At 38.1% G+C, this 14,704-nt stretch overlaps 1 protein-coding gene across 1 annotated transcript; it reads left to right on the forward strand.

Moving 5' to 3' along the window:
- Window positions 1-873: 873 nt before the first annotated feature.
- Window positions 874-14,252, forward strand: LOC104162736 (estrogen-related receptor gamma; the record flags this gene model as incomplete). Its single annotated transcript, XM_009701544.1, has 2 exons — window positions 874-1,286; window positions 14,136-14,252. Coding segments are annotated over exons 1-2 (520 nt in total), but the record flags the coding sequence as incomplete, so codon positions are not given.
- Window positions 14,253-14,704: the final 452 nt, after the last annotated feature.

Below are 14,704 nucleotides of genomic sequence, written 5' to 3' on the forward strand. Positions count from 1 at the left end.
GTTCTGAAAACATGAGAACTGAGAGGTGAGACAGAATCTCACCTTCTGAAAGACAAAACTTCTATCTAAAATTTCCTCTGAATTTTTTTTTTTTTTTTTAATTCAAGAATGGAACACATAAAATGTCAGATCCTATAGAGCTGCAGATATATGGGATAGTGGTATAGTTATTACTGGCTAGTCTGAGGATAATGGCTAGAAAGTAATTGCAGCTAGAGCTGATGAATCATTTCACTTAGATTTTGTGAAAATGAAGTGCAGCCTAATTATTTGTTAGAGTTCCCAGTTGATGTGCTACTCCGTTACTAAATAGCTGTATCTATAATAAAGCAATATTAATAAAGAAAAAAAAAAGACTGTGATAGACTTGTTCTTCAGTTCTGGGACCGGATCAGTGGATGATGGATCTTTGTTTTAGTCATGTGTCTTGACAAATATTGGTTACAAACCAGAACATTTATGTGATCAAACTTGAAAATATTTGTTCCTGATAGTCGTGGAATTTACAGAAAGAGAGTTCTGATGGAAAAAGGAAGGTGTTTCATAGCGAAGTCATCTAATAGGATTTTTCTAATTTTTTGACTCGTTAGATGACAAGTTCAGAATTTAGAGTTGATGTGAAGTTGACAAGTAGCCTAGAGGGCAGGTGGAGGGGACAACAGATGGATTTGGTCTCTTTAAAGTTTTTGTTTACTGCTTGTCTGGAGCTTTGACAAAGCTCTGTCATGCCCTTATGCTGATTACCTTCATGTAGAACAAGAGGTATTGACTGATGAATGAATGATGTGCAGTCCCTAACCCTTCCAGAGCAGCTTTAAAGAGCACTGTCTTTAATACACAGATTCTTCTTTCTCTCTCTCCCCACTACAGGCTTCTCTGCAGAATGTCAAGCAAAGATCGACACATTGATTCTAGCTGTTCGTCGTACATCAAGACGGAACCGTCGAGCCCTGCCTCTCTGACGGACAGCATCAACCACCACAGCCCCGGTGGCTCCTCAGACGCCAGCGGGAGCTACAGTTCCACCATGAATGGACATCAGAATGGGCTGGACTCACCTCCCCTCTACCCTTCGGCCACAGGGCTTGGGGGCAATGGGCCAGTCAGGAAACGGTATGATGACTGCTCCAGTACCATTGCTGAAGATTCACAGACCAAGTGTGAATATATGCTGAACTCGATGCCCAAAAGACTGTGTTTGGTGTGTGGTGACATTGCATCAGGGTACCACTATGGAGTGGCTTCCTGCGAGGCCTGCAAGGCTTTCTTCAAGAGGACGATTCAAGGTTGGTTATTCTTTAAACTTCTTTTCCTTCTTTTGCTTTAAGTGAAATAGTACAGTCCTTGACTAAATCCTGTTAGGACTTCAGACTGTACTTTTTCATTCTTCCTGATGTTTGATCTTCTAGATGCTGCTCACGCAAGTAAGCCTTTGGACTTCTTTGGGAGTTCAGTCTGTTGTGTTAAGCCTGCTGCCGTGTTTATTTTGATTACGAAAAATAGAAAAAAATTGGAGCGATCTGATGCATGTTCAGATTTGTTTTCTGTATGAGTTTCTCATGGATTCTCGTAAATGATTGTTGTGAAGAAAACTGGTTATTTTCTGAAGGTTGTCATGGATGCCTCTTGAACACACCTTGTGGCTGGCACACAAGGATCATACTTGGGTTTTGCTCCTAGTTACACCACTACTGTACTTAAATTGTTACAGAAATCCAGTTTATTTTTGTTAAAGCACCAGTGCATTTAAAATTGGAACAAAATGCAATAGTGTAGTGCTTTGTGCATATCAGTGTGTTAATAACTGATCTTTCACCCACCATGATATACAGTGGCCTTAAACAGGTTCAACAAATATCTGTAAGGATGTCTGTAAGAAGATCACGTTCTAAGGAGAGTAAGTTGGCAGCTTTTGGTCTCTGCCCAGTACTTTGTACTAACCTGCTCTTGATACCTGTTACAAATACGCCACATATTTTGGCATAAATTAGTGTGAATAGGATAACTTGCATGACCACTTGTTCTAGCTTCAGAACCAATGGAGACAAAATAACCTTCTACTTTGATTTAGATATCATCCTTTCAAGTAAAAATGAAGGTGCTTTATTTAAAGAACATGAGGCCAAGCTTGGCCTGTACAGGAGTATAGTGTCACATTAAATCAAATTCAAGCTTTGGAGACTAAAATTAGGTTGCTAAGTCCAAATTTAAGCTCTTCAATAAAACCTGCTTGGTTTTCATAGATATTGAGCACCTGGAATTCTCAGGAAAGACAATGCAAACTGATGATATACTTTTCTTTTTAAAAATGAGTTATGATAAGGAACATAAAATTAGCTTCAGTTCGTAGTTTCACATAACCCAAAATTTGAAACATTTGGTCAAGATTTCTTAAATATAGTAATTCCATATTTAATATAAAATTAATAAGGGAAACTAATGAATGTTATTTTAATTTATCCATTGCTGAGGCAATGGCCATTTTATTCTCCTGTCATCTGTTTTACTACGGGGGGATTTGGGGCTTCAACCAGCATGAAGTACCCATTTTATGATGACCATATAGCCACTAAAGAGAAACATTAGACTTCAGTTGTTCTAATGGAGCTGAGTGTTACAATGTTTGCAACCAGTAACCAAACATACCGGTGAAGATTCCTAGTGACCTGGATTCATTTGTAAAATGACTGCAAACGCAGAAACAGTATGCTTATTTCAAGTCTTTGTTTTGGAAAAAGTAAAAAAAGAGGTAAGTTATTTCACTTGACCTTCAAGAAGAGTTTCAGAAAAGCTCAAAAAATGTTTCCATTGAAGCAATTTGTATTTTGCAGTTGCTAAACTTCAAGCACCAACTTCAACTAGCAACCCTGTTTTTATAAATGGTATTTAATTGCTATGTAATAGCTGTCCTACAGAACTGAATTAATACATGATTACTTTAGTTATATTTTGAGCATGAAAAAATGCAACAGAAACGTTAACTAATTAAAGTTTTGACTTCTGGCAGTAGTAGGTAGCCTGCAATTCTACACCGCACCACAGACAGCAAGTTTCTGGGCATGGAAGCACAAGACAGGGACGTCATTCTCCAGATTAGCAACCTGGACTTGGCCACGCAGCTCAAGTTAGAACTGGCAGCTGTGCAAAAAGTCTCAGTATGGTTAGAGCACTAGCTGCATCAGCAGGTGCTGTGAAGACAAAAAAAAATATGCAGTAAGGCAAAACCAAGCATCGAATGGAAAAGCAATAATGAAGAAACTAAGAATAGGAAGTATGTTGCTGTCATAATGTCATGGCAGCATCTTCAGTAATGGTGCTGACTAAACCGACATAACTACTAGGAGTTTTCAGATACCATCCAAAATAATGGAAGCTACTTACTTTGGTCAATCAAACCATGGATTGTGGTAGGTGACAAGAAGTATATAAGAAAAATATCCTCCTCCTGTTATGAATGGGTGAATTTACGTTTAAGCTTACATGAAGAATAATTCCCCTGAGTTTTTTTTTACTCTAAATGATAGAATTTAGTCCCAGTGTTCCTAGAGGTCATTCTTCCCTGTACCATTTCACTTCCGGGTTCATACCACATTCTTTCTCTGCTTATTTTTAAAATATGTTGATTACTGCATAACTGCAAATAAGAAAACAAGAAAACAGCAAAAACCCAAGAAATTTATAACTACAGAATAGTAAACCAGACTACCTGAAGAGTCAAATATTGTAACTGTGCATATGTAAGGATAACATATCTTGGCTCAAATAATTGCTTATTTTAAATGCTGTTAATTTAGTTGTGATGGGTGATTAATTATAGATTCAGTGAAAAAGAACATTTGACTTCCCAAACCTTTCTTGTTTATCATTCATCAGTTACTAAATTAGCTCAGACTTGTAGAACCTAGAGTGCTACTCCTGTTGCAGTCATGGGCGAAACTGCCCTGACTTCATTGAGAGCAAGGCTGAGCTGATAAAGTTAGATTATGAAGCACATCTTGTGTGCACGTCAGGCCTGATGTCCTTTCCACTAAGTCGATGCAAGTCTTTCCATACTTTCCGTTTCGAAGGAGTCTCTTGAAATCTCAGTAGGTGAAAGCCCCAGGCAGCTGTTCAGCCAGCCAGCACGGTATCTGTACCCCACCAGCATCTTACACAAGACAGAAGTGAAGTGCATCACAGGATACCTTGTAGCCCCTTACACAAGGCGACTATCACTGTAATGTAGAGTATACACCTGTTTTTAAGGGTAATGGAGATTATCATTCCCTTCCAGATGACAGCAGTTTAGTCTAAAAAATGTCCGTTCCTGGCTGACGGATTTCTCCTCCTCTTCCTGCCTCTTGCAGTCCGTGCTAATTTTCCTAGAAGTAAATAAATTAAATGAACTCTGTCTTGAATTATAAGAAGCAGTAATTTTGTCTTTTTTGAATATATATTTTTAACATAACACAGAAATATGTTTGGGGCTGTGGTAAAGAATGCATAGATTATGATAAAAATCAATATAATATTAGAAAAAATTAAAAACAAGAAATTACCTGGCTGAAAAAACAAAACAAAACCAAACCCACTGAAACCCCAGATCAATATATAAAACTGGTGACTTCTTAGGTCATGGTAGTATCTAATGACGTTCTGCCCCCTTTTGTGACATATAAGGGATGGGAGAACTGGATGTTCTCTCTGCTCAGCCTAGTACTCACTCAGCTGCAGCTCTCAGTTTGCATCTGGGATAGTTTACATGGTGGCTGATTGCAGATGTCTCACAGAAACACACACACAGCCAAATCTCCCCAAAATTGGCTTAACATCAGGGATAGTAGAAAATAGCAACATCTAAAAATAGTTACAGGTCCATTGATTTTTAGGGTCTCTCCACAGTTTTTGCTGTGCACTGTATTATCTTGAAAACTCCAAGCTTTCATTAAAAGAAAGAGAGAGAAAAGGAATTTTCAGTTGTCAGCTGAGTGCAAAGTCTTGTGTTCAGCACAGAAGTCTTGTACTTACTAGATATTTTGTAGTGAATATTTAGTGTAAATGCGTTTTTCATCATATTTTTATTTGCTCAGTTATCATAAAGACTAGTAAGTACACATTTGGCATTAATAATATGTAATTACTCAGTGCCTGTAACTTAAACATTTGTGCAGGTGGATTGAAGTGGTATTCTTGCTTTCAGTAGAAGGATGATAGAACTCACAGATTCAAAGACAGTTTACTGTTTTGTTTTATTTTAGCCTTCATCTCTCTAAGATAATGGCCTGTGTCTAGATAACTTTCTTCCTCTCTCCTTCCAAATCTTCAGGACTGTCGCCTTTGGACTCTTTAAACTAGCATGAAAAGGCAGTGTGAGAAGCCTAGATATTGATAGGTTGCCTTCCTGTTAAGGCTTCTTGCAAAAATGTCAGAGCTTACTTATTTCCTTGAACAGTGTTTGAATTTTTCCCGGAAGAGCTAAAATACTTTACATTCAATAGTCCTTGTAGTTCTTGGGCCGTGGGTTTTTTTGTTTATATGTTTATTTTTTAAGGAAAAACTGTTGGATTAAAAGTATTGAGATGGCAATCTTTTGTTTATATACAGGGTGAGTAAAACCATAGGTAGTAAGAAGCCCTGAAACCATACCCTCACTGTCTCGTTTAAGAACTGCTTCCCTGAGAGTTGTTGCCTGTCTGTGTCTACTAACACAAACAGGAAATATTCCATCCTGGGAATACTGTTGTCTTTTTGGTCATCACGTGAACTAGACCAAGTCTGCCATCTCATTTTAAGCTGATCCAAGAACCTTCCGCTCTACAGTTCTGCAGTGATGTAGTTCCTATGGTCTTCAAAGCCTGCCCAAACTAGGAGCTAGGTTACACTGCTTTGTACTTTGTTCACCTTTTTGGTTACGCAAAGTTGTTGAACCCTTCAGAGTTCAGGTTTTTGAAACCTTTTTAGAGTGTTTACCCTTTACTGAGCCAATTTGATCTGTAAATGTACGAACGCTTTACAGTAAATATATATTTTTTTTAATCAGAAAGTTTTAATCAGGAAAGTTAGGACTATCTATCTAAATTCAGATAAGGTGACTTTTAAAACAAGCAACATAAAGTCTGATTCGAAGTTGACCCAAGTGGCCTCCAAAGGTTAATTTGCATCTCTCAAAGCTGACTCTTCTAATACTGCACATCATTTTTGTGGAGGAAATGAAAGCAAATTAAGTAAGATTTTATGGCTTTTCAGCATCTTTACTGGTAGCTAAGATTATAGGTTTTTTATCGAAAGATAGGGTGGAGACTTGCATCTTCATGCAGTAGTCTGTGGACCTTGGCTCTGGTGCAAAGATGGCAGCCCTCCAGTGAACCTAACACTAAATGTCACCTGAATCCATCATTACCTGATTAAATCATTCACCTTCCTTATATAAGTGAAAGTCTGTGCATCAGCATTTCTTTCAAAGAATATTTTAAAGTGAGCAGTGATAGATATCTTCGCTTTCCCCCTTATTTCTCTCTGTCTATGGGCCAACCAAACTACTGAGCAAGTATTTTTAATTCCTTCCAACACGTCTTTTAATCCTGTCATAATGTCATTGTATAACTATGGCAGCCAAATGAGACAATAAAATATAAACATGCTGAAATCTGAGAACCAGAGAGAAGTTTAAAAGTATACAGATGGTTTTCTCCTTTTTACTATCTCTGCTTTCCTTACAGCCTTTTAAATTAAACGCTGCATTTAGATTATTAGGGAGTAAGAATGAGCATCCTGAGCTGTGCATGGCTATTTCAAACTCATCAGAAATACTAAGAAAGAGATGTGGTTTACAAATAGTACTGGTACAGTAGTATGTATCAATGCTATTACAATTAGGTCTGGATCTCTATTTGTTACAAACATCTCTGGAAGCTTCCAGCCCACTTAAGAAGCTCTACCTAGTTTGAAACTAAACACATGTGAAGTTTCATCTAGGAAGTGATATATTTTAATGTTTCTATAACTTTTTAATGACTTTTTTTTACTGCTGTGAAAGTCATTTGGTTCGCAGCTTTACAGACTGAGATGTTCTGTGTGCTCATAAACAAACAATGACAATTTTCCATGCTATCTTGGTAGGATGTATCAAAATTGACCTAGATAAAATACCAGTAGGGACAAAATGTAGATGGTTTAGTCTTTCTGACCTGGACAACTCTTCAGTGACTCCCAGGCGGCAGGGGATTAGTTCTGTTTGTGTCTTCAAAGTGTTGATTGTCTCTTAAGATGACCTAAATGCCCTTCATTTCTATTGAAGATAAAGAAGGTGACTCCAGTGGGAATCAAAGGTAGTCAGGCCCTTACAGGTGTCATTCAATACCCCCTAATGTCAGCCTCATATTGAAAATTATGGTGGTTTTTATGATGCTGGACAGCCATCTACCTAAAGTTAGAGGCTGATGGAAAAATGTCATGCAGTCGGACCAGCCAGTATCACCTTTACAATTTGATTTTAAATCTCCATCCACATTGCTTTCTAGGAATAAAAGAAAAATAAATAAAGATGAATTTTAGAAGTTCTAAGTATATTATAGTTCAGTAGCATAGTACACTAGCTTCTTTGAAGCAACTCAACATAGTGATTTTATTTAAAATGTACTTTTAAGCTGGCTGTGTCCTCCTGTCAAATATCATCTTATGCTGTGGAGTTATTTAAAAACTAGTTGCTTCTCCTGAGTTTCTTATTGTAACAGAAGAGGCAACACAAGCAACAGAGACGTAAGTGTAATCCTTCATACATGGTCGTATCATCTTAAAAAAATATTTGAGACATTTAGGAACCAAATTTTTAAGTGTTTTGTGTCTCTGTGTGTACAGTATCGTTTCTGAAGTCATCTGGGTGAAAAATTGTGAATACAGTTAACTTTAGGCTTAATCAGCTCCAGATGACATGTAGCAGAATTCATAGGTCTATAATTCATAGAGCTATCTGCAGTATCAAGTGAATCCATCTAGGGATTTGTCAGCCAAAACTGGATTCAGTTAGGTTCAAATCTAACCTCATTCCAACCTGACCCTATTTCTGAAACCTTATTGATAAGAGTAGTTTCACTTGTGAAAATATTTACTCATACTTAAATTCAGTTGTTCTGACTGCAAACTAGGGAACAGAGTCTGCAAGTACTGAAACTTTAACCTCAGAGAAAATATTTGTACTTTCGTCAGTTCAGCTTTGCTAAGACCTGTAAATATCAAATACATTTTTAAGTCCATCTGGGACTTTTTCTCTATCCTTCTTTTCCTCAGTTAGCCTGTTACTCTTTATTTCCAACAGCACCGACTTCTCCTCAGTTTCTCAGGAACTATTCTTTTCTGTTCTGGTTGGATTACATGTTCAAGGTGTGACCTAACATACTGTAATTCACTCTCTGTGTTGGCTTAGATTCTTCTGTCTCTCTTCCTAAGACTTTTCTTTTAGTAATTCCCAGAAGACCTACAGCTGTAATCCTGGCTAACTTTCATTTTCCGGAGTTTTCATGCATGCCAGTCCACAGACAGGTGTATTCCTTTGGGTCTGTCACCCAGGAAAATAGAGCATGAAAGTGGTACCTGGGTGTCACAGTTTAACCCCAGCCAGCAGCTAAGCACCACGCAGCTGCTTGCTCACTCCGCCCCGCCCGGTGGGATGGCAGAGAGAATCGGAAAGAAAAAAGTAAAACTCGTGGGTTGAGGTAAAGACAGTTTAATAGCACAGAAAGGAAGAAAATAATAATTATGACAGTAATAATAATAAAATAATTAGAATAAATAAAACAAGTGATGCACAGTGCAATTGCTCACCACTCGCTGACCGATGCCCAGTTAGTTCCCAAGCAGCGATCTGCCCTTTTCAACCAACTCCCCCCAGTTTATATACTGGGCATGACGTCATATGGTATGAAATATTCCTTTGGCCATTTTGGGTCAGCCATCCTGGCTGTATCCCCTCCCAACTACTTTTGCCCTTCCAGCCTTCCTGCTGGCAGGACATGAGAAGCTGAAAAATCCTTGTCTTAGTATAAACACTACTTAGCAACAACTAAAACCGTTAGTCTGTTATTACTGTTATTCTCATAGTAAATTCAAAACATAACACTGTAGCAGCTATGAGGAAGAAAATTAACTGTATCCCAGCTGAAACCAGGGCACTGGGGTAAACTTTACTGCAGAAAGACTTAAATCCAGTGATGCAGTAGCTTGTGTTAAGAATAATAAGAACACTTGCTTTTTAAATACAAGTTTTTGAAAAAAGGTATTAAGTTACAGAATCTCAAAGAGAAAGTTTGAGAGAAAAATGGAGCATTATTGAATATAAAGAAAGAGATACTGAAATACAGCTTCACGAGCTGATTATGGAATAAAGCTGTAACATTGAAGGAATAATTAATTCCTCTCCGGTTTGCTTTTCTTGGTTGTCTTTTTGTTTGGCGTTGTTGTTTTTTTTTTCCACTTCTGGACCTGCATTCCCACACAGTAAAAGTTTCAATACTTATATACTGATATCTTCAGCGTTCCCCTGCTTTTGTAAGTGGCTCATGGCTACTCTTCCCAAACATATTTTCACCCTCTGTCTAGGTCTTCCTTGTGTCTTTTACTTGTCCAAAGATTTTTCTGAGCATATTCCAAAGGCTCATAGCAATCCTTTTACATCTTTAGTGTTATATTATCAAGCGTCACGGTGTGAAAAGTGAAATAAAGCTTTTGCTAAGAATTGCTGTCTGCAGCTTCTATTCTTGTCAGTGTTTCTGGAAGAGAGACCTCTGTTTCAGTCTGTCCCACAGACTGGAGCCAGTTTCTAGAGCCAGCTTTGTGCTCTTGGTGTCTGTGAGATTCTAAAGTTGTAACTATTGATGACAGTAACATCATTTGGGATAAGAAGCCAAGGTGTAAGGCTCAGTGCTTTCAGTGTCCTCTTCTTTGTCATGATTCTTACCTTGAGTGTTGCTGTCAGTTCCGTGCAAGAAATGGCCAAAATGGTCTTGAGAATCTTGGCTAAGTCCGGTCGATTGCCTGGTTTGTAAAGCCATCGAGTAAGTCCCTGTACCATTAAAATTGTACTATGATTCCCCATCTCATTCAGGTAACCTCCAAACCTCATCTGTGAGATGAAAAGAAATGGTATCTTGGCCCACTTATCCTCGAACTGTGTGTAAAGATCTGACAGTCTGAAGCATCTAAAACCAGAACGCTAGTTATGCAGCATAGGTTTTAGCAGTTCACCTCCTATCTCAAGATCAAATGGCATCATATTTTTAGTGAGTCAGTTGCTCTTGATAGGCACAGTGTGTTAGAAGTATATTCTCATCTTTTGGCTGAGATAATAAAATTTAACAAATTAGTAGAAAAAAGGAACTGTTTTTAAATAAACATTCCTCAGTGCATGAGGAGAGAAAAGGGACTCAGGCTGGCATAAATCCTGTTGTATTATTATAGCATAGGGCAATGTGTTTGGGGAGTGAAGATTTGACATATATTTTTATTTTCAAACGTCATACTAATTTACATTACTCAGCCCTTTAACTGCCAAACTGTAAAAGTCCATTACGCTACTGAAAGGAATATACAAATTATCCCCTGGCACTTCAGGCAGGAGTTTTACATATACGCTGTTACTCTATCAGCCAGCTAGCTGCATGATTCTATTAAGGAGTAAGTGAGAAAATTATATTGCCTGCAAACTAATTGTACAAAAGACTCTGAAATAAGTAATCAGAGCCCAGTCCTTTCTGAAAACCAGCCAGGAGATATTATGAATTGCTCGATCGTTCTTGTCAGCCCTGTTTAAAGACTCAGAGCTGCCATGTTGATTTTGTTCACTGTATGACACAACTGCCTCTCCAACTGTTGACAGGACTGGGCAAACTCAACTTGCGCTCTTACTAGCTGCTCAGTTTCAGCCTCTAGCATCATACAGTAGGCAAGTAAATGGTAGAACTTCCTTCGGAATCTTCCTCATTGAAACAAAATGTAGATCTGAGCATCTTGAATGGATGTAGTGTACCTATGAAATTGTACAGATTCCCAAACACTTCTTAAAATAATTTCTGTTTCTTTATTTTTAGTGTATAGAAGTAAATAAGAAATTACGAGAGCTCTAGTGACCTGCAAAGTGCAGTAAACTTAGGTTTTTACCAAATATATATCCACTAATACTTTGAGTGCTAGCTAAAACATATTTTGAGCATGATATATATCCAGGTACATATTCATTAGAAAATTCCATGAGCTTTTTTTTTTTTTTAAGGAGAACCCACTGACAGAAATGAAGTCTATCCATGGAGATATTTGATAAAATACTGCATTCATATGTGAAGTGGTGACAAAATGTTAGATTCCTTGAAGTCTTATTGTGGTCTAGCCATATTCTAAAATGCTGAAACACTTTAGGGGAACTATCTATGGCCATTGGTAAGATGCGGATCTTTGCTGCAGCAATAAATCCAGTTACTGTACCTCCGCTGGGTTCATTGGAGGAACTCTTTCCAGTATCTTCCAAGTTTATTTTCTAACATCAAAAATTAAGGTTGAACATGAGCTGTAAAATACAAATCACTAAAGTAAAGCAGCCTAAATTGATAGGAGAAGATTCCCCCTCTAAGCTGAAGTACTGGAATCTAAGTGACTAGAATAATAGCTCATTTTATAGTTCTTTGGGTGGTGAGAATTTGCAGGAAAAATAAGTTATGTTGTCTGTGCATAATGTGCTGCATGCTACAGACCCTTGCTATGTTTCACAGGATTTTGCGCAAAACTGAAATGTCAGGATATGGATTAGAAGTGTGTACTTAGGGAAATAAGCAATCTTGCTTATATTTTTAGGGTTTTTAATACTACTTTTTGATGTCAACATCTGTAGTTTTGTCATCTGTGCCATTGCACAAGGGCTCTGGCTCTAGTGGGAGTGCCCCACTTGCCTCTCTACAGAACTTTGCTGCTTAAAGTTCTGTATTGTAATCTCAATCTTGTTTTTGATCAAGATCATTTCTGACCTTGTGCAAAGATATCTCTGACCTTGTGCAAAGCATTTCTGATTCCCTATTTCTTTTTTTTACATAGGAATGGTGATAAATTTATTACTATAATATGATGAAGTTAATTAGATACAATTTGTGAAAGGCTTTGAAGGTCTCCCTGTGTAGTGGTTGTGCCTCACTGAGAATGCCTCGTCAGGGTGTGAGAGGATAATGTGAATTTTTTTTTAAGCTTTCCCTTACCATCCTTTCCTACGTATTCTTCCAGAAGTGTTATTTCCTAACTTCGCTAATGTGTGTCGGAAAGAAGTTTTGCAGGAACTGTTGTGCCGGATTTCCTACCCACCGTATCTTTCAGTTTCTTAAACAGCTTTCTTCTCAGGAGCTAAGGAAGGGGAAGAAGACTAAACTGAAGTTTGAGTTTTGTCAACAAGAACCATTAGCATTCAGACATACCAAGATCTGTTTTACTCGCCAGCATTGCTAAGTCAGTCATGCAGCAATGTTCAGGAGGAAGAAAGCCCGCAAAGGCCTGAAAAGTTGGTGCAAAATATGCTGGTTATATTGACAGAATATATATTGCCCCATGCAGACCTCCTTTATCATAAATACTTAACCAATTTTCAATAGATGTAGGTGCTTTAAGTATTACTTCCTGTTGAATTAGCAGTTGCTGAGCATTTGAGTCTTTGTGCAATCCTGCAATCCACTAATGTGATATTTAATGAGGAGACATCAGGCTGGAGAAAGGTAGTCAATATAAATCAGTGTTTACAAAGTGTGATTAACTCTGAAATATTTCATCAATGCTGTGGTCCCAGGCAGACTCTATGCTAATTATTAGAATCTGCGCATGTTTCAGGGGACTTTGACGGACCCAGAGTGCAGCAAATACGGAGCAGCAAAATTGCAATTATGCTCGGACTGTCTCTGATGACAATTTATGCATTTGGTGTGATGACCTCTTGCTTCCCAAGAGGGCAATAAACAGAATGCATTTTCATTAAGATACTAATGCACTTAATCACAGGGGGAAGGGGTTAGAAAATAAAGAAATACCTTTAAAGCAAGATGTGACAGGCTGATGGGGAAGATACTTTATTTAAAAGTCAGTTTCCTGGTGAAACTTCTGACTGCTGCAAAGTCCGTCATGCTGAATGTAGTCGTGGGTAATAGGATGCATGACTGGGCAGATGAATAAGCTGAGCTAAGCTGTTTTATGAAAAACACAGTGGTACTAGGGTAAAAGAGAACAGATGTTCTCCCGTTCGGACTTGGATACCCACAGATGTGATTTTAAAAAATATAAAGAAAATTACTTGTATGTATTTTGCCCATTCATTTTCAGGCTTTTTTTTTTCTCTTATTTTTGAGAATAAATAATATGCACTAAGCAGTAATGAAAAAAAATGGAGACACAACTTTGCCCTGGAGGGCTCACGTTTAAGGATCTAGGTGGTTCTAGGTCTTAAGGAGAGTTGGGCAAGGCAGAGTTTTTGTTATTCTGACAACTTGGTCAGAATGATTCTGCTTCTGATGCCTCTCAGTACAAGAACTCTGTCTAAGTATAGAGAGAAGGGGAGATGTCCTGGTTGAGAGATCTTATCCGGCAGCTGTAAAATGTTCTAGATGTGGTGGTGGCAATGCCAGTGAGCCCTGCCTGATACACTGTGCCTGCTGTTGTGGAAGAAGGGTGAAGCTCTGTAGTACCTGTTACAGTTGGTTGTGACATAAAGCACAACAGTCTCCTTTTCATATTCTAGACAAAGAATGACTGATGAAATTGGTGAAAAAAAGGAAACGAAGAGCGCTTAGACTAGGAGCCTAAGCATGTGGCTTGGTATAAGCAATAACAAAATTTCCTCCAGCAGGAATCACATACGTGAAGGATTTTCCTAGGGACCGTGTATGGAACCAGATGCAGACTCACATTGATTGTGGTTTTGTGTATATTTTTTAGACTTAAAAAAAAAGAAGTCCAAAAGCGCATCCTTTAGTTTGGCTTTTCATTTTTGCTTGAAAGGTGTTTCCTTTTTATAGCACTATTTACTCTTGATGTATTCCAAAATTAAACGCAGCAGCCATTGTAGGAGTACTACATGTATCCATTGTGTTGGTTAGTCAGTGATTCTGAATACCTCTCTTTTCCTGTTCTTTCTGTTACAGGTAACATAGAATACAGCTGCCCAGCAACGAATGAATGTGAAATCACAAAGCGCAGACGTAAGTCCTGCCAAGCCTGCCGCTTCATGAAGTGTCTAAAAGTTGGCATGCTGAAAGAAGGTAAGACTGATCATCAAGTCAATATATATCTCTCCGCAAACACATGCAACAATTGTAGGGCAATCAGGAAAAAAGAGAGATCAGTGCATGTTCTAATCAGTTATTGTAAAGGCAATTTTCATGTATACTTGCTCTTCCTGACAGTCTGTTTCTAAGCTATGGAACCATGGTGTATCTACACAGAGTTCATCTTCTCTGGAATATTTCTAACTATGTGTAGTACAGCAAAATGTCAGCTATACCCAGCATTATCTCCTTCAGTAGAGGTAACTAATAGAATAATCATCAGAATGTATCCTCTCATTTTCCTTAACACTTTAACGTCATGAATTTTCAAAGATTTCTTTCCTCCGTTCCTTACCCACTGTTAGTCTGTCCCAGTTCTGGCAGAAACACACACTGTGCTGCCTTTTCTCTAATTTTACTCAGTCTTCATTTCATCAGGACAAACA

Source organism: Cariama cristata, unplaced genomic scaffold, assembly GCF_000690535.1.
Source record: "Cariama cristata isolate BGI_N322 unplaced genomic scaffold, ASM69053v1 scaffold5856, whole genome shotgun sequence".
Lineage (NCBI taxonomy): Eukaryota > Metazoa > Chordata > Aves > Cariamiformes > Cariamidae > Cariama > Cariama cristata.